The sequence below is a fragment of the Phalaenopsis equestris genome, unplaced genomic scaffold (genome assembly GCF_001263595.1).
Source record: "Phalaenopsis equestris unplaced genomic scaffold, ASM126359v1 Scaffold000403, whole genome shotgun sequence".
NCBI classification, from domain to species: Eukaryota; Viridiplantae; Streptophyta; class Magnoliopsida; order Asparagales; family Orchidaceae; genus Phalaenopsis; species Phalaenopsis equestris.
Window position 1 is genome coordinate 94158 of NW_018164845.1, and position 20201 is coordinate 114358.

Sequence of the window (20201 nt, forward strand, 5' to 3'; positions counted from 1 at the left end):
AAAATCGATTCAAATTTTGACTCGAATCAAAATAATTGAGACGATCTATGAGCTGAAATTTGGATCGCATTTTTTTCGAGCTGATTTTGAGCCATACATGAATCTGTCGTAGTTTTTTTTTTAATTTATAAAAATTATATATATGTTAAATAAAATTGCATATGATGAATCAAAGCCAATTTTCAGCCGATTTCGCGATGGAACAAACCAAAATATCTCTATTTGAGCCAATCAATTTCAATTTTGAGTAGGATCAAGTCGATGCCGACATGAAACCGAATCAAATAAGTCAATTTGAGCCAGCTTGTTTCGATTTCGAGCTAGATTGAGCTCGCTTCAATTTTGAGGCAGCTCGGCTTGAAATCAAACATAATGAATCACGAGCCCATTTCCAGCCAAGCTAGGTCGGCTCAAAATAGGATCATTAACAGGTTTAGGTACTAGAACTATCATTTTTTTTTTTCTAGCGGATTGGTGCATCATACTTGATTTTTGGAAAGACTGATAACCAAAACCAAAAACCAATAATTATAAATTAAATACTAAACAGTAATAATCATTATTGAAAAAAAATTATTCAATGAAAATTATAGAATGCCACGTGATAGAAATGAAGAGGAAGAGGGACATGAATGGCACAAAATGAGAGTTCTGCTGACAAAAACCACTGAACAAGCGCAATAATACACTCCATTATTTTCGTTTTGGAGCAAGTTATTGAGCGATTATTAAGATGAAAAATATCGAATTCAACAACAGAAAAATTTTGGAAATCTAAATGGCAAACTCAGCCACCTCATAAAGGCATACATACAACTTGGCATGATGAAGTTTTTGTTATCTTTACCACCACTATAGGATGTAAAAAACTAAATATAATCATAATTCTTGATATTTGTTAGTTGAAATAGGGCTGGACGTAAGCTACGTCTGGACAACGGTTGTGATCCACCAAAAGGAGCAAAAGAGAGAAAAAAATGATCTTCGGTGAATCGCAATAATTGTCCGGACACGAGCTACGTCCGGACTCCAGACATAATATTTTTTTCTGAAGCAGGAGGGTGCATCCAACTGTTTTCTTGAGATTTTAACAAATTTAATCGATCATATAGATTTAAATTTATTAAATCTTACAGGTAACAGAATTTAATAAATCTAAGATGTAACAAAAATTAGATAAGGAATTAAGAACGGTCTCGATTTGCTAAATCGTGGACTTAAAATAACACACACACACACACACACACACACACAGGTACCATGTCCATAATTTATGAGATATTTTAAATTCAGTTTTACACTGGAATATGGTGATTCATATGATTTGTGGCTACCATGAATCTTTGGCAAGTTCTTCCATGGTTGTGCAATGCTCTAAAATGGATAAATCCAAGAATGCCTTTGCGCAATTGAGTTAGCCTCTAATGCATGACACTAATTGAGGAAGTGAGGGCTAACATGGCGTGGCATGTTTGATCCTCACTAATAGGAGAAAATATTACATCCGGTCAAATTGTGGGGCGTCACGTGTCAAGTTGGTCCCACCGCAATACAATGACATTTGCCAGCATTAAAAGCGGTGGGACCCACTTGACACGTGTAGTCTCCTTATTCGACTTCGGATGTATCCGAAGTCTTGATGTAATATTTTTTCCACTCATAGACTTGAGCTTTTGAGTTGAAAACTAGACTGTAAGTATATGTAATGCAACTGTAACCACCATTTAGTTAACTCTTTGCTGCACAAGCATATAAAAATTGAAATGTAAAATATTATTATTTTTATGTAAGCCCATGTTCATTTGAGTTGGATGAATAAGGTGATAGTGCATGCTTAAATTAGGTCCAACTGTACAGTAAGAATGGACTTGAATCATGCTAAAATTGAAAGTTGCCTGTATAGAAATGATCCAAAGCTAATAAATAATAAGTCAACAAATGATATGCACACGTTGTATTGATGTACCCGAATCAAAATAATTTATAAAAAATCAACTTCTAGTTCCCACTTAGACCTTTTTTACAAGGGTCAAGGTGAGCATTTAAATCTAGCATCTTCTGATTCTTCAATTTGTTCGAATCGATGTGTTACGCATTAGGCGGAACTCATCTTTCTCTTGAAAGGACTTTCTCAAGGTACTTGTGTTAAGGCACTTGCTAGAGAAAGCAAGGAAAAAGGTGTTTAAAAAAAAGTTGATGATCGATGAATTAGAAAGTATATGTGCACATAAAAATACGACAACGCTGATCTTGAGGAGATTTAACAGTCCAAAAGAAAAGAGTATTACAAAGAAAGGTCGACCGATAGAAGACAATGAAGTTCACTTGTCCGACTGAGTGAATGAGTCCGAACCAAAGACAGTAAGGTCAAAGCCGACCAAATCACAAGACAAGCCAAAAACAGTCGGAGGATACAAGAACGAGCCATCCGATTAGAAAGAAGAAAAAGAGGCATCCAACCCAACCACTATGAAAGAGCTGATCCAAGGAAGATTTGGTCTCCAAGCATCTTCAGCCATCCCAGAGACATCAAGAGGCCCCTCATCAAAGGTCAAGGATCGACTACAATGCCACATCCATTAAACAACCTGTATCAACTAAGATCAAGCGATCAAGTGGATCTAGACTAAGTAGAATACAATCAATCGAGCTGAGCTTTGCCGACCCGAAGCCAAGCATGCATAGTTGGTCGACCCAAAGAGCAACCAGATTATAAGCTCATACATGTAAAATACCAAAAATACCTAGTTTTGTCCCTTTTAAAAGAAGGGGCAAAAAATGAACATCATCACATTGTGCCCCTCTTTTATAAATAGGGAGGTCATTTTATGAATAAGACACAATTGACACGATGTATTACTGTTCACTCATTTCTTTATCTCATTGTCTCTCTCCTTATGATCTATTCTTTGGGCGTGATTCACATATAAATATAATTCAAAATCTTAGAAATGTTGAGCGTGGATCATGCTACAAACAAGAAGAGTACAAAGGAGAAGAAACTCACAATAGAGATATTGCAACATGGGTGCGTCAGAGAGTTTATAACTCAGCATGTCTAGAAGTTGAAGAATCAAATGTTATGACGCAGTAGTTGGGGGAAGAGAGTTGCGCCCTTGAGAAGAAGGTTTGGCGTCCAACAGTTGAAGTCCCCCGACCTTGGAAAGAGAAGGCATCTCCAGTGCTTCGATAGTGTTGGGTAGGCACCGATCGATCAACATTGGTTCGCGTGCACTGAGGCACTCTGACAACCCAATAATGTGTTCAATCAACAAATCTCTGAGGTAGAGTCCTCAGAAAAGTTTAAAATTCAAGTACTAGAGTCTACGGAGAGGACCGACCTGACCGACCATATAGCCTTGTTTGAGTCGGTCGTGTGTTTGTTGAGGATCAACAACATGCTGAAATATCATCTCTTCTTTACCATGTTGAGGCAGTCGGCCATCGAGTGGTTCAATGGATTACCCCCAAGAATATCACATCGTTCGCTAAATTTAAGAGGATGTTTATGGCACAGTTTGTCAACGCCCAAAAGCCTTAGAAAAACTCTCAAGCCCTTCTGCAAATCCGTCAGGGACAGATCAAGAGCCTTTGCTCGTTCATTATACGCTTCTAGAATGAAATGTTAGAAGTGTAGGACCTATAACCCATGTTTGCCCATGCTACCCTAGCTAAAGTGCTGAAGGAAGGACCCCCCTTCTGAGTTGGGTCTGCAACGACCAATAATATCAGTTGAGTTGTTGGAATTGGCCAACAAACACATATCAACCAAGGAATATAACTCCAATCCGCTTCCTTCATAGTAAATTCCTGCACCCGTCGCTCGCAGAAGAGGGTGCCCACAGGCGAAAGGTGGAGGTTGAGACATGGTTCGCATCCTTCCGCCAACCCTCTCTATGAAGACGCTCAACTACTCCAGGATCACAGGGAGACTGTAGATCGTACCACTAAGGGAGTCAAGCCCGATAACTTGAGCAGTGGTCGGCTTGATACCATGAGCACTCGCTGACTAACCACGGCGTATCAAAAGCAACTCCTATGAAAATTTCAATGGTCAATATAGTGGAGGCCATACAAAATAAAAACTACTTCAAAACAAAACCCTTGATGAAGACCGAAGCTTATCTGCGAAACTCCAAAAAGTATTGTGCCTACCATCAGGACTATGGACACTAATCAGAGGAGTGCCACCTGATCGAAGAGCTGATCGAGGACATGAAACTTAAGTAGTGTGGCTCCAGAAGTAATGGCCCAACGACATGGGAAAGCTCCACTGGAATAAATATTGTCCAAGCCCATGAAATCCACGTCGTTGCATAATTACAGCTAACTTAGGAAGAGTTGGAAACTCATCTTGTCGAGCCAGTTTAAAGTAACATTAATCGGGAGAACCATGCACAACCACCAGAATGCCCAAACCCAGCTCACATCACCCCATAACTTTCACCAATGAAGATTTGTCCCCTATGGGTAAACTCTATAACAACGCTATCGTCGTCGCCGAATTGATCAATAACTAAAAGATATGTAGCACCCTCATAGACATTAGCAGCTTAATGAACATCTTGTTCAAGTCGGTATTCGATAAAATGGGCCTTGGCAATGACTGATTAACAGTTGTGGTTGAGCCACTCCATGGTTTCTCTTGCGCGAGGAAGGAAGCGTTGGGAACCAACACTCTAACAGTTATTTGAGAAGAGAAGGATAAGAAGTTCACCAACAAAACAAACTTCCAAGTGGTTGACTAACCACCCACTTACAATGTCATCATTGGTCGTCCCTTGCTCAGCTCCTTCAAGGTCATCATCTCAACTTTTCTAAAAGGTTAAGTTCTAATTTCCCACACCCCTAAGTCTAGTTTGAAGGTTCAGGTTTACAAGTAGTAATAGATTCTAAAATCCTAATGCAGAAATAAAATATCAAAACTAAATTTCATTGGAGTTATTCATAGGTTAAAACTTCATACTTCTATAACATTGATCTAATGATTCATCAATATTTTACTTATGAGTTTCCAACCTTGTCGTTGACAATCAGGGATAAATCCTACTTAACCTATGTTTAGGTCATAAGAAACATTGAAAACCTGTATGACAACAAAGCGAACTTAACCCTGCATAGTTTCTCAAGAATCTGTTAATCCTCTATCTATGTTGCACTCTTCTATTGATAAAATGTCTATTCTATTAGGTGAGTGTGTGTTAACCTACATATTCTTCAAATCAATGGTTTGAAGTCCTAGATCACAAGAAATTTTAACTTTCTGATTTGTCAGCTCAAAAGTAAATTATGATCAGAAGGTTAAAATATCAACATATGAAATTAAAAGCACAAAAAAATGCCTAAAAAAAACTCATGAATCAAAAAATTGATTAAACCCATGTCTTACATTACAAAAGTATGAAAGAGAAGTAGATACTATACATGAGGGAAAAAACACGGGAATTTTAATTGAAAACATTAAGAAAAATAACGTTAATAGAAAAAAAATTTCACACCTGAGCCAATCGTCCTTTAAAATATTCTGCAATCTTCTAATTACAATGCCAAGTCTCCAGGAGTTTCCCTCGTACAAGTGCACACGAATCTCTCTTCCATAACTCTCACTACTAAATAAAAATACCCTAGAATCTTTCCCAAAAAAGAACTAATGGAGAGAAACCTAGGGAAAAAATAAGACTCCCTCGTACAAGTGCACACAAATCTCTCTTCCATAACTCTCACAACTAAAAAAAAAATACCCTAGAATCTTTCCCAAAAAAGAACTAATGGAGAGAAACCTAGGGAAAAAATAAGACTCCCTTAAACTCTGGAAAATGACAGCCTTTAGACAACGAGTTGTCCCCCTAATCTTCCATTCATTCCCTTGTATACTTACGGTTCAAATTCATCAAAAATTCCTTCCAATTTCTCGTACTCATGGAACAGGGCATGATGTCTGAAGGGTCGGCGCGGACACGCTGCCTATTCACGCAGGAGTGTGGCATGCCTCTTATTGGCACAAGCATATTAGTGGTTTTTTATTCAATTTGTCATCTTAACTTCTCGAAGTGCGCTCAACACCTATATCATGTAAAGCATAACAAAAACACATTCTGCAAGTGCAAAAACATCATAATAAAAAAACTAAAGCATGATATTTACAATAATAATAATAATAATAATAAAATCATAAATTTGATTCATATCACTCCACTCCCCGAGGCATGTTCCTCCTAAGGTCTCCAACTGTAGGTGGTTGTCAGATTGACAGTAGTTGCCTATTCTGCATCTATTATCTCTCCACTTTCAGTGCTAAAGTCTGCACTTCCCTCAGTGTCCAATAAGGTTGCAACTGGACCACATTACTGATGGTGGAGTTCAATCCTCCCAAATACCTTGCTATGGCGTGCTCCTCTATCTCCTTCAACTCACATTTTTACTTAAGCTATATAAATTATGTTTTGTACTCCACCACTAATAACTCCGTCTCCTGCATGTTATGATGCTTCAAGAAAATATCTTAGTAGTAACTTCGGGGTTGGTAATGTCACAGCATCTCCCGATTCATCTTTTCCCAAGAAGTGACTTTGTCATATTCTCTCTACATCTCCCTCTTCAAATTCTCCCACTGCAAATAAACATTCTTCTTCAGTTTAATAGTGACAAGCTTCACTTTTCTGTTATCAGGCACCTCCATATATTCAAAGATCTGTTCAATTGTCTGCATCAACTATAGAAAGTCAGTTGGATCCATTCTCGCCTCGAACTCCAATAGATCCACTTTCATTCCCAGATTTCTATATCCTCCAATAGGCACATCTTTGTATCTTCCAACAAGCAATCCATACCTATATCTTTAACAAGCATCTCATCTATGTATCCCCCAACAGATGTCTTATTTATGTATCATGTAACAAGCATCTCATCACTATATCCTTCAACAAGCTCATCTTTGAATCTTACAACAGGCACCTCATTTCTATATCTTCCAGTAGACAATTCAACTTTGGATCTCTGCTGATACTGTACCTAAAAGTGTCGTGGCATGTCTTCCTCTCCATTGGATTTAGGTGTTCTACTTCCTCTCCTTCTCGGTTTTCACTATTAGAGTCGACGGTGATCCCATCCTAGGTTCTATCCTCAAAGGCATTGAGTCGATGTAGCACGTGATGGAGTAGCCATTGTATGTAGTCCAACATAGGTTCTTAATCAGATTTGGCAATTGTCTCAATGGTGGCTTGATTGGAATTTTGGAAATATACGGATGGAAGAAATAATGGGAAGAGGATTTTTTTTTTTTTTTTTTTTTTTGGACATTATTTTTCAAAAGCAAAAAAAAAAAAAAAGGAAAATAAAATTGTTTCAGTAGCCACTCTCACGAAATACGGTAGCAACAACAATGCCACAAAAATTTGATGCGGGAAAGCTTCCGCGTGATCTAGACTTTTTTTGGTTCACTAGGTTGAGGGAAGATAAATAACTGCTAAACATATGAGGAGCATTTACATACATACCACCCCATTCCTATATACTTACATATCTAACACCTAAACTTTATGTTTTACATTTTTACCACCCAAATCTTTCATATTATATTAAAAATACCACTATAAGTAAAAATTGAAGTTAGGTGCAGGATATGTAAAGACAAAGGAATTAATTGGTAAGTGTTTAATTCATCTAACATATAATTACAGATTTACATCACAAGCAAAGGGGCACATCCAGAGCTCCCGCCAATGCACAAATCTTACTCTTAAATTACAGAAATGTTGATCTACAAATTCGATTTAATTCAAAAACCTCTATGCAAGGGTATATCCATATGGATATATAGAAGCATATTTTATACTCAAAAGAAGTTAATATGCAAACAGTCATAAATAAAAATACAAACATAAGCCGAAAAAAATAGCCTTTTATTCAATCAATAGAACTTATAATTCATCCAACAAATCAATAGCATAAATATCTGATAAAAAGAAACGAGAAAAGTCTCAAAATAATCATCTGTCTTTTTGTAAGGGGTCATTTTGGTCTGCCTATAAAAGTGCTAATTTAGTCTCCAAATCTTCTAATATGGGTCGGAATAATCCTCGAGTCAGAGGACGAATTTGACACTTTTATAAACTCCAGGACTGATCACATGTAAATAATCAGGAGCCTATTTTAGCACTTTACTCCAAAAGAAACTAAACGAACAACAACAAAAGCAAAACAATCCAACATAAAACAATATAACTAGAATTAAATATGATTGTCTCTTAACCATCCCTAGCAAAAGGTTTAATTTATTTGAAAATTGGATATGCTGTTTTAATTGAGACACTTTTATAAACTCCAGGACTGAAATGATCACATGTAAATAATCAGGAGCCTATTTTAGCACTTTACTCCAAAAGAACCTACACGAACAACAACAAAAGCAAAACAATCCAACATAAAAGAATATAACTAGAATTAAATATGATTGTCTCCTAACCATCCCTAGCAAAAAATTTAATTTATTTGAAAATTGGATATGCTGTTTTAATTGAGAACAGCCTTTCCAACCCTCTTACCAGAGGCAAAAACCTTTGGAAGAAGATGCCAACCAAGCTTTTTTTCCAAAATCAACAACGTCATAATCCATTAAATTGACCTGCAAAAAATGATTTATAACAACTAAATAGATTAGGAAAATTCTGGGATGAATTGGAGTCCCTCATTGAAGTAACATGCTTCTGCTTTCAGTCTTGTCGACAAATTCCCACTGAATTTACAAAGACAATCCATTTGCGCACCAGTTATCTTAACAAAATTATTATTTTTCTGTTACACTCCTAATAGTTACAATCAAACTATACTGCAAAAGCAATGCAATCGCATGCATTGCAAAAAATCTATGAACAAAATTATTATTTTTCTGTTACACTCCTAATACTTACAATCAAACAAACATTTGGAGAAGAAACCAATAGATGAAGAAGATAAGAAAAAATTTTAGTATTCTTGGAAATTTTCTCTGTGAGCTGGGTATAATTCACTTCGAAAATAATGCAATTAGGTATATGGCTCGTATAATCGTATTACACTAGAAATACCGTTCGATAATCTGTGAGAGCGCAGAGACGAAAATGATTTAGGAAGATTTCATAGCATTGCAGAGGTTGTTGTAAGCATCAACACAGAGCTTGAACTTCTCTGCTGCCATATCCTGCATTGCAGCTCATTTCTGTTAGAATTCAGGAATGAATAATATAGGGGCTGTTTGGGATCAATTTTATTTCTTGTTTTTGTTTTTTGAAAACAAAGAAGAGGAAACAAACAGAAAAACAGTGTTTGTTTAATTGTTTTTACTTTATTTTTAGAAATAACACATTTTTTTTTAAAATTTTCAAAATAGAACTTTTTAAAACACGTTAAACACGCCCGTCTCTAAACACATATTATAAATAATTATAAATAAGCCTTCATAAAACGCAATACTAGAATGTCATGTGGGCCCAATCATTTTATAAAAAATATAGTTTTCTTTAAAAATAATAATAATAAATATCCAACCAAACATGTTTTATATTTATTTTTAAAAACATATAAATCATAATAGTCTCAAACGTGTTTTCTAAAAATAGAAAATAGAAAATAAAACAAAAATAAAAATAAAAAACAGAAAGTGATCCCAACAGGTTCATAATATTTAAAAAACAGATTATGGTGATGTAACTGATATCCATGATTAGTTAAAGTGATGTGACAAAGTCTATGAATATATAAAAGGGGTATTTGCAGACATAGCACAAAATTCTAAACTCGTATTTACTCACATAACACTCAAATCTTTAATATCACATAAAAATAGCACTATTACCTTTTTAAAAAATGAAATACACTTTTTCATGCATAGATTTAAAGCATTAAAATTCTATGTATGTAAATATCAGAGCTTAAACTTGAGCTATGTAAATACATAAAAATTGTGTGCAATGCATGTAAATTTTTGCCATAAAAAATGGACTGTTATGTAATGTAATTAACTACAATAAGCCACGAACAACAAAAGAATTTAGATATCTGTAAAAGCTACTTAAAAATATACAATTATATGTGAATTGCAATGCAATGGGGATAAATCAATTTAAAAACATTAGCTGAAATTCATTGAAGTCCAAAAACAAAGCATATTATACCGATCTAGTTAATGATGCTCCTACAAATATATCCTGTCACCTCAGATAGCTATGCCGTCAAGCGTTTATAATAATGTGCATTGGAGAGATGTGATTGTGAATCATCCAAGCTTTGTTATAAAAAATTAAAAAAAAAAACATGGAAAAGTTTCATCAAATAATTAAGCGGGGTTCACATAAATACCACACAATTCTTATGTATTAACACTCAAATCTTCCATATCACATCAAAAATAACACTATCTCTAACTTCTAAAAAGTGAAATACTCCTCTTCATGCACTAGTAAGGTTACTTGAATCTAAAAATCAAAATTTAGGTGTAAGATATGTAAATACAAAGCAATTTTGTGGCATGTTTGTAAATCTTCCAATAATTAAAAAATAGCATGAATAGCTAACCTGTGCAAGGCCATGATGTTTGTCAGGGTGCCACTTCAGTGCAGACTCACGAAAACTGTAATTTGTTAAAAGAAAGAACAATTGAGACTCCAAAACTTTATATTACAAAAAAACTCTGCTGTAGGGTTTTAAATGTTATGGCTAAACAACTCACGCTCTTTTAACGTCCGCTAAACACAAAGGACCTGAAGCTGGCAACCCAAGAGCTACTCTATTGGAATGTTGATCTACAACATTTGCTTCTTCTTCGATATCACTTTCACTCCAAACCCTTCCCCTGTTTTTCTCTGATTTTGATTCATCCTTCCATTCAAAACCAGGTGTAGAGTTTTGGTAATTACAGTTCTCCCATGTGTTGAAGGACCAGGTGAAAGACTGCTGTCCACCAAAATTTGCAGTAAATATCATCCCAGGTTGCCCGAGTTCTTCTTCATCAGAGAAGCTCTTCTTTCTCTGCCGACCTAGTTCAAAAAAGAGTTGGCTAAGTGAAATTTCTGATATGAGAAGAACCGCATTTAATTGAAAATCATGTTGCAAGGACCACCAATTTGATATAATATGCAGTGATAAACAATACATGATAGATAATAAAAAAGACCAACCAGTAAAGTTATCGTTGGCCATCTTAACCTTTTCAAGTTTAAAAAAAATGTTAACTGGTAAAGTTATCGTTGGTGTTTTAAAGTTCAGAATCATTTTATGGTGTATGAAGGTTTGAAATTAGCTTGGGTATTAAAAGATGGATAAAGAGAGGTAAATTAAAGAGAAACTAGAGAGGGATAAATATTAATTGCAATATTGTACTACATAATATTTTTATCACGTGAAACGAAACTTCTTGGCTTAGAATGTTTAGAAGATCTGGGAATTTCTTTGGCTTGCAAAAATTTTTAATATTATTTTAAAAATTAAAAAGAAGCTTGGTGAATGAATAAAGAGTCTATTGGCTCTAGTTTTTAAGAGTAAAAGAGATGTACTTAGAGAGGAATTAAGTTAATGTGTCATGCATTAAAGTTATGGGAGAGTAATTGAAAAATAGATTACAATGAGATACAAAACTTTCTCAAAATCAGTTTGGATACATGTCGGGAAAGTATATCATGGAAGCAATACATTTATTGAGAGATTTGATGGAGAATTACAGGGAGAGTAAGGAGGACTTACATATGATCTTTTTTTTTTTAAATTTAGAAAAAGCTTATGATAAAGTTCCAAGAGCAATAGTTTAGAGAGTTGTAGAAAATAAAAGTGTTGTATTGTTTATATTCAAGTCATTACAGATATATCTACTAAAGTTGTTACTTGTGTTCAAACACTATGATGATTGACTAAGTATTTTCTTATTTAGTTGGATTATATCAAGGATCGGCTTTAATCTCATATCTTTTTCTTTAGTTATGGATGTTTTTACTGGACATTTATAGAAAGATGTACCTTGGTGTATACATTTCATTGATGATATCCTTCTTGTGGATAATACTAGAGAGAATTTAGGAGACTTGAATTATGGAGGTCAACTATAAAATCTAAAGGCTTTTGTTTGAGTAGATCTAAAATTAAATACATGGAATCTAATTTTAGTAGTAGATCAAGTGGCGGGGTTGTAACAATAAGTGACCAAGTCATTAAAAGACGTGAACGTTTTAGATAACACATGTCAATTTTTCAAAGTGATGGAGATATAGATGAAAATGTCATTAAAAGAAATGAGAAATTTTTTAGCTATTTCTGGAAAGGCCCTATAGAATAAGTTGAGTGTTAAGTTCCAGTTCAATTCAACAGTGCACCCACGAATAGATGGTCAGACATGAGTGGTGAATCATAGCATTGGAAATCTCCTTAGGTGTTTTGTTGGAAAGAACATCCAACAATGAGATCTAAGTTGTCTCAGAGAATAAGAAGCTTCTCCTAGCCGCGAAGTGACACGAAAGCATCTCGCCAAAGTCATAGGATTAGAGATCCTGCGATCCCAATCGCGAAAACTCTGTGATACCATAATGCAGAACGCAATATTGTCTCCGGTTCAAGATAATGTGATTTCACAACTCACAACCCTCGCAGGAGTATCTATTGACTCAATACTTTCTTATTTTCATTTTTAATTTCAGCGAGTTTTTTTTTCCTTTTCATATTTTTTTCATATTTCTCTAGATTCTAGTTAGATTATTTTCTAATAAGGGACATTTATATATTTGGTGTTTGGTTGTTTTGAGACATTAGTTATTATGCCTTTTTGTTTTAAAGATTTTATTATTTATTTTGTGCTCTTCAGAGAGTTGTATCCTCTTCTTTTTGCAAGTGGTATGTTTGAATCTTGCTCAGAAACAGGTGGATGAACCTCTTCGTCACCAGTACTTTGTCGTTTCATCATTCAACCGTTGTTTTCAATCCAGACAGCAGCCAAACCCTTCCAATGTGTTGTTCAACAATAGATTTCACATCCTATCTCCTTCCAAGCTAACCGCCCCAATCATTATTCTCGTAACATTTCACGATTACCTCCACACAAAACCCAGTTCCTAAACATCTTCTAGGGGCCCTAGAACGGTGTCAAACATGAGGCAATGCTTAACAAAGAGCAAGTTTAAAAAGGTCATGATGGCTTGGAGAAAGATCAACACTATGATTTGACGAGGTAGACTATGGAGTGTGAGAAGACAAGCTATGTCAATGGCCAATCTAAGGTAACCTCTTGTAAAACCACTTAAAATTTATTGAGTCTTTAAGCATGTGATCGTTAGAAGTATAGAGGAAAAAGGAAAGTTTGTGTATGTGGATGTAGATTGGGACCTAAATCATATTTAGATACATTCATACACTATATTGAACATACCCTTTATCTTTTGCCTCCCCACTTCACCTCTCAATACTCTATGCACTATGAAGGCTTAATCTATTGGTTTCTAGTGTCATTCAAAGAGGAAAAAACTGATGATACTAACAGAATTTTGCATTCTTTATGCTTCCTTCTTGCTAGGATTTTTCTTGCACTTAAGTGCTCGCAATTTATTTTTAAGAAAATCTATGTATAATTAAAACTTACTGATGTTAGTGTTTTACTTGGTAGCCCTTTAAGATCATTTTATTCAATAATAAAGTGAAATATCACTTTAGTTTTTAGGGTATATGGTCTTAATGATGATTTTAATGAGTTCTTAACGTTCTATTGTTTTTAACTTTTTTTTTTTGGCATCTCTCTTGAATTCAACGATAACGATATTTCTTCTTGTTAGCCATGGATGATGCAATATTCACAATCAAAGTCTACTATAAAAGGATTATTGAGGAAGTTGACAAGGAAGAAGCTGGTTGATATTCAATTCTTAATTTTAAGGAAGATGTTCTACATGTTGCAAAGAGTTTGAATGTTAATATAATGCCTGTCACTTAATAATTTGGTTTAAGACTCCTGGGAGATCTATTTTACTGAGAAATGATAATGATTTAATAAACATATTTAGAGACCATACAAAATGGGGGAACATGAGAAGAAAATGGACAGCTTATTGTGGATAAAGCGTACGAATTAATGGAGATGATATTGAGATTATATAGAAAAAGAAGATCCCATTTCTAGTGGATAGTATGTGAAGGACGGTATCATCAGAAGAAGAGGATTTATGAGCATTTTCTGCTGATCATTAAAATGAAGAGAAGTAGGCTTAGTGATGATTTCATAGATCTAATACTATTGCAATGTATCTAATTTAGCATTAAGTTCAGCTCATTCTTGAAGTCGTCCACACTTACTTTTAGCATATCTAAAAGATTTCATATTTCACATGCTCGTACTCTTCCACTTCCATAGGTTCCTGACTTTAATAAGCTCAGAGCAAGCATCATTGAAAAAACTAACACAAATTCTTTGCAAATGCTAAATATAACTTGTCCATACTTGCAACTAAAGAGTTCGCACTATAGCACACCCGTTGCATCTACAAATACTTTAAATTTCGTTTGATCATCAGGGATGCTTTTGACGAGCACAATCAATGTAATAATAGGGCAAAGTAATACATTTTACTAGTTTCATTGCGTTTCATGTTAAAAAATAATGCTAAATAGATTATCTAAAAATCATAGAAAAATAAGCATAGAAACTAAATAAGTTTGATGGATGCATAACCAAGGGATAATCACATCTACACTTACAATTCCATTTTGGTAAACATCCCTGCAATGTTTAAAATTGCAGATATTGAGACGTTTTTCATTCATGAGGAGAGTCGTAAACCTCAAGACATTTCGAGGCATAAGTCTCAGATTTAAAAAAAAAAATACATTAATTAATAAATATTATATAAACTATAAAGTATGAGGTAAGAAATCATATATTAATATTCTAATTTATTAATACATTAAAAGTAACGTAAATAACCTACAAATAAGATCAATTATATAAACATTAAAGTATCAAATTAAGCTAAGATGTTAAAATAAAACATTGAAACATCAAAACATAACAATCAAACCAAGTTCAACATTAATCTTTCTATCTCACTCATACTACCTCACACTTGAATAAAAATATAACAAATTATCAACATTTAAATTTTTTTATTTTAAAGTCTCTATTACTCTCATCACTTAATTGATTTTCATAAGAATCCACAACATAATGAATTACTTATCTCACATTTTATACTTAGTCATATCAATTGATTTTCATAAGAATCGTCAACATAGTGAAATACTTATCTCATGTTTTATACTTAATCGTATCTATATTCTCTCATTCCTTTTTATCTTTAATACCAACAATTTTAATTAAAATAATAACTATATTGATAATTAGTATTTCAACTACATAATTTTTTATGAATACATTTTTATTTTAGTTCTTGTTATTTAGTATGTGAGGTGTGAAGATTGATAAATAAGGTATATTGATATTGTTTTTAGTTTTGTTTAAAAAAACTTCAGATAGCCTCAAAATTTTTGAGGCATTTTTTGAGATGAGGCATGCCTTGGGGTGCGCCTCTAGGCACGCCTCAACCTGGGTGAAGCATACCTCTCACCTTGGGACAATGAATCTTAAGCTTCATTGTGATTTTTTATAAAAAGCGCTGAGGCAGGCCTCAAGTTGCGGCTCATATTGTGCAATTTTAAACAAGGCATCCATGCATTCTTCTCTATCATGATACAACCCTCCATCTCTTCCTCGGATTTCTTGGGCTCATCCTTTCATCAACACTTGTTACCCTATAACTTGAGTTGTTGCACCTATTTTTGATCAACTTATTCAAAGGGATGCTTGTTTTCCAAACTCTTAATAGTCCTTCAAATCCTTCATGAAAGTCTCACGTCAATAGTAGAAGTATTAACAACCATCTCTAAAATCAATCGAAGGTATTCACTCGGATACATCTTCGTAATGACCCACTTGAGAGGTACATGAGGATTATGGTCTTACTTTGTCTCACATAAGCGCTTAGGTGAGCAAATATTTGTCTTAACAGCAATAACCATCTTAGTTTACTGTAATTACAGTTGTCTTTAACCTAGTACACAATTGTATTCGAGGAGTTTTTTCAAAATTGAAAAATCATTGTCATTATTTTTCTAATTTTACTATAGTTTAAAATTTACTCAATAATTATATTATATAAAAACATCTAACCATTAAATCAAGGTAAATCATTTGATTGCCAGGTAGGCGCATTGACACTAGTGACAAAATTGTTTGATATGGCCGTTTCTAACTGGGTAAAGATAAATATAGGAGAAGCACGATAGTCAATATGAACTTCAGTCCCCTTGGCTTCACATATTACTTCACAAAAATCTTAGAAACGTTCTTTTATTACCCCTCATTTTCCATCATAAAATCTTAGACAATGTCCTCCTGTAAGGCATTCCTAAAGATCTGAGACCACTTATAGACAGGCGTCGAGAAGATTATGTTATAGTAAAACTTAAGCTTAGTGCATAGAGCAGTTTCAATCTGAACAATAGTACTCCGCATACTTTCCGTTGTCGGCGCTAAAAACGGTAAAGTTAAAAGTTTGTGGGTGATTTGTTCAAAAGTTGTCCGTAAGAAGCTGTCGGTCGCTGGAAGTGAAGTCCCGTCGCCTGCTTCGGAAGGACGTTTTAATTTACGTATATATATATATAATTTTAGAAAAATATGAAATCAAACTGACCTCATATTTTTCACAGTTTAAATGAAAGAGCGCTCTACCTCAAATCTTGTATTATCCCGAGAGAAAAACACAAGACTTGAGGATGAGACTCAATCAAATAAACTAAGAAATATATGACATCCGTTTGGTCTGCGAAACCGTTTTATTTGCCGACAAGTTCCCTTATTTAATACAAAGAATTAAATAGGGTTTATTTTAGACTGGGTTCGGAAAAGCTTCCTATAAGGGCAAGCCCCTATACTTAATTACATCTTAAATGATCGAAGTCACTTAAGAAAACTCTCGATAAAAATCAGGGAATATTATCTTCAAAGAGGTCAAAAGGGTAGGACTTTCAACGAGATCGGACGAAGAGGTGTGAAAGAGGAAAGACTCGAATCTGGAACATTGTTGAGGAATCCAAACGAGAAAGAACTAGAGGAGGTCATAAATCCGGAGGCGAACCCCGGTGACTTCTCAGTCTATGCTATGGTTTGGCTTCAGTTTCGAGAATAAATTATTAAAGTGTTTCATCCTGTCAATTTTATTTAATTAGGGCTTATATTTGCGTGACCCGGTCACACAAGTCGCCTAGAAGATATGAGGGTTTACGTCGTATCGGACGACAACCTCGGAACCTAGAACGAGTTAGGGCTTAAATCGTACAGCAGAGCTATACGAATGCCTAAAGAAAAGGTAGAGGATTTATGTTGCGCTGGACAAACAATCTCGAAATCCTATGGATTGTTGTTTAATTCTAGAAAAAAGTAATGGTTTGGCTGAGGCAGACATGTTCTGCTGTTGAAGATGACCGTGATGCCCACCGCGCTAGATCCAAGCTCCCCGACGTGACGAGTTTAAGTTTTCTAAGGTGTCCATTTATGGTGTCAAATCAAACGACTCTATGGTTGTAGTCCTCTAAATGTCCTATATAAAAGAAGGCATGCTTAAAGTTATATAATATAAAATATGCAGTACATGATAAACAGTAGGATGCATGTAGAACAGTAGTAGGCAAAAACAGTATAACATGTTGTATAGAAAGAACAGTAGCAGGTAGAAACAAGACAAGTATAATATGCCGTACAGAAAGAACACTAGCAGGTAAAAACAGGAAAATGAAGTGCTGTAAAATGTAAAACAAACCTGTACGCCCGTGAGATCCGCCGTCTCTTCAGTTTCTTAAGTATAGCAAACCTAAATGCATCTCAAAAGCGAAGTGTGGAAGAAACGTTGTCCAAGAAATCCAAGGAAGAGCAGAAAACTCGAGAAAATCAACGAGGAAACACTCAAGTAAAAGAAAATCCTCAAAAATCCTGGAGAAATCCCGAAAAAAGGAAAAGTAACACAAGTGCCCTGTCCTAAAGCTTTGATAAAACAAAAAAAAAAAGGATGAGGGGGACCGCAAGCACTCGTATGGGACTAGACTCAGTTGTATATTTATTCTCGAGGGTCCACGAAGGCTACTCGGTCACCCGAATGTATACAACCCGTCACTCGCCTAGAAGGGTGTCTTGAACCTCACTTAGAGGGCTATTTCCTAGCCTAAACAGGTATTCGTCAGGTGGACAACATTAAAGTACGTCTTATGTTTTTTAACATGCATACAAATTTTAAACATGCAAATAAGAGTTATCAATTTTGTTTCGTGGAAAAGTATGTTTTTTCTTGAAAACTTATATATATATAAATTTTTAGAAATTTTTATTGTCCATTAGTCGATTACACTGTCGGGCATGGGGCTGTCAATCATCTGAGGAGGTTCGAGCCAAATCACGCTAGACTTATGTCGGTGAAAGATACCATATCCCATTGTTCATCAAATGCCTGGATCTTGATGTTATAGGATAGGGCATCTTTCTGCTCTATCTTCGGTGTGTCTTTTTCATCAACACCGTACGCCCCAAAACGACTACTTGCGATCTTGCTTGATGGCTTCACGTATAGCAAAAGGCTATACGTGGACACTTATGCATCGGACATAAGCATCAAAAAGAACGAACCAAGAAGCAAGGAAAAAAAAGAACAAAAATGGGGTGAGAGAGAGGAAGCACTGATCCATCTAAAACACCAAAAAGGAGAATAAATCAGTTCTCAAAAACTCGTATCGAAAGAACCTTGAAAAGTAGGGCCCAAGGTCTTTCCTAACAAACATAAAGGATCACTTTGCGCTGATTTTTCAAACCTCAAAGACGTAGGATTGATCAAGTCCACCAAATGCTTTTTCAAAATGGGGTTTAAAATCTCCCAAACTTCAAAAGAAAATGACCTCGGGGAAGCCACCACTAATATTTCCAAACTCATGCCGAAATCAAAATTCCCCCAATTTCGAATTAATAGATAGCCTCGTGTATCGAATAAGCATAAAATTTTTCCACATAATCTAAATAAATGCTCAGGGCTGGGGCCAATAGAGAAGAGAAAGCAACCACCAAGGCTCTCGGCTAAGACAAGGAAAGAGGCCAAATGGGGCTTACGGCTAAGGCAAAAGATAGTTACCAAGACCCATGACCAAAGGAAACCAAAGGGGCAGCGAGTGAGGCTCGCGGCTGAGGCAACAAAGAACCTAGAAAAGAACCACCAATGACTACTATGCTTCCCTGACAAACATAAGAGGATAACTAAAGTGATTATAATTTTTGGGATGACAAACTTGATTCATCCACAACATTCAAGCCAATCAAGCCTAGCAAGAAGAACCAAATCACACCCAACAACCTCCAATAGGCCTCATGGGTAAGGACCAAAAGGGAGGTTGATTCAACCACACCACAAACCCACGGCTAGGCATCAAGCAAATATCAAATTGCGGCCTCATAAACTGCCAAATCAATCCATCAAAACCAAATAACAGCCTTCGAATGGAGACAACACAGCACAACCAAAACAGGCTCTCGTGCAAAAGCCGAAACCAACAAAAATCAAAAAGAACTAAGCTATTTCTCGGGTAGGAATTAAAACCAGCAAAGCCATCTCTCGGGTAGGGGCCAAAGGCAAGCAAAGCAAGCTATCAAAACTCTCAAGTAAAGACAAGTTTTAAGGACTCAATCATGGGCTCTCGAGTAAGAGCTAAAACAAGCAAACCGAGCTCCCAAGTCAAGCCAGGACTGAGCCACAACTAAGGTTCGAATTCGGGTTACAACCGAATAGCAACAAAAGGGTAGAAAACATCTTCATATCCTCAAGACATCAAAATATAGAACTAAAGCATGTTTTACACAAGAACAGCTATGGAATTCTTCCAAATCAACATAAATTCATTCATCACTTGTATATTTAAGCTAAGACACCCGTGGGATGCCAAAATCGAGCCCAACAGGGGCCAAAACCGAGCCTAACAAGGACCAAAACTAAGCCCAGCAATATTAAAATCCAGCCTTCCATAAAAATTAAAGTTCTAGCCATTTCAAGCCAAAATCGAGACTCCAAACCAAGCCAAAACCGAGTCAAGTGAAGGAACTTGCATGTCTAAATATTTCAAGCATAAAACAATTCCAACAGATATTTGAACAAACAGATATTTGAACA

The 20201-nt window shown here is 35.4% G+C and overlaps 1 protein-coding gene across 3 annotated transcripts in view; it reads right to left on the minus strand.

Annotated features, from left to right (window-relative positions):
- Positions 1–8695: 8695 nt before the first annotated feature.
- LOC110026890 overlaps positions 8696–20201 on the minus strand; it is a 38014-nt gene continuing 26508 nt past the window's right edge. For 2 of the 3 annotated variants that reach the window (XM_020728092.1, XM_020728093.1), the window contains exons 6-8: positions 10706–11012; positions 10552–10606; positions 8696–9178 (exon numbers count right to left, since the gene is read on the minus strand). In XM_020728092.1, coding sequence (XP_020583751.1) covers positions 9104–9178; positions 10552–10606; positions 10706–11012 — 437 coding nt within the window. In that variant the 3' untranslated portion in view covers positions 8696–9103. The remainder of the gene's footprint in view (positions 9179–10551; positions 10607–10705; positions 11013–20201) is intronic. The other variant, XM_020728091.1, reaches the window with a different exon arrangement.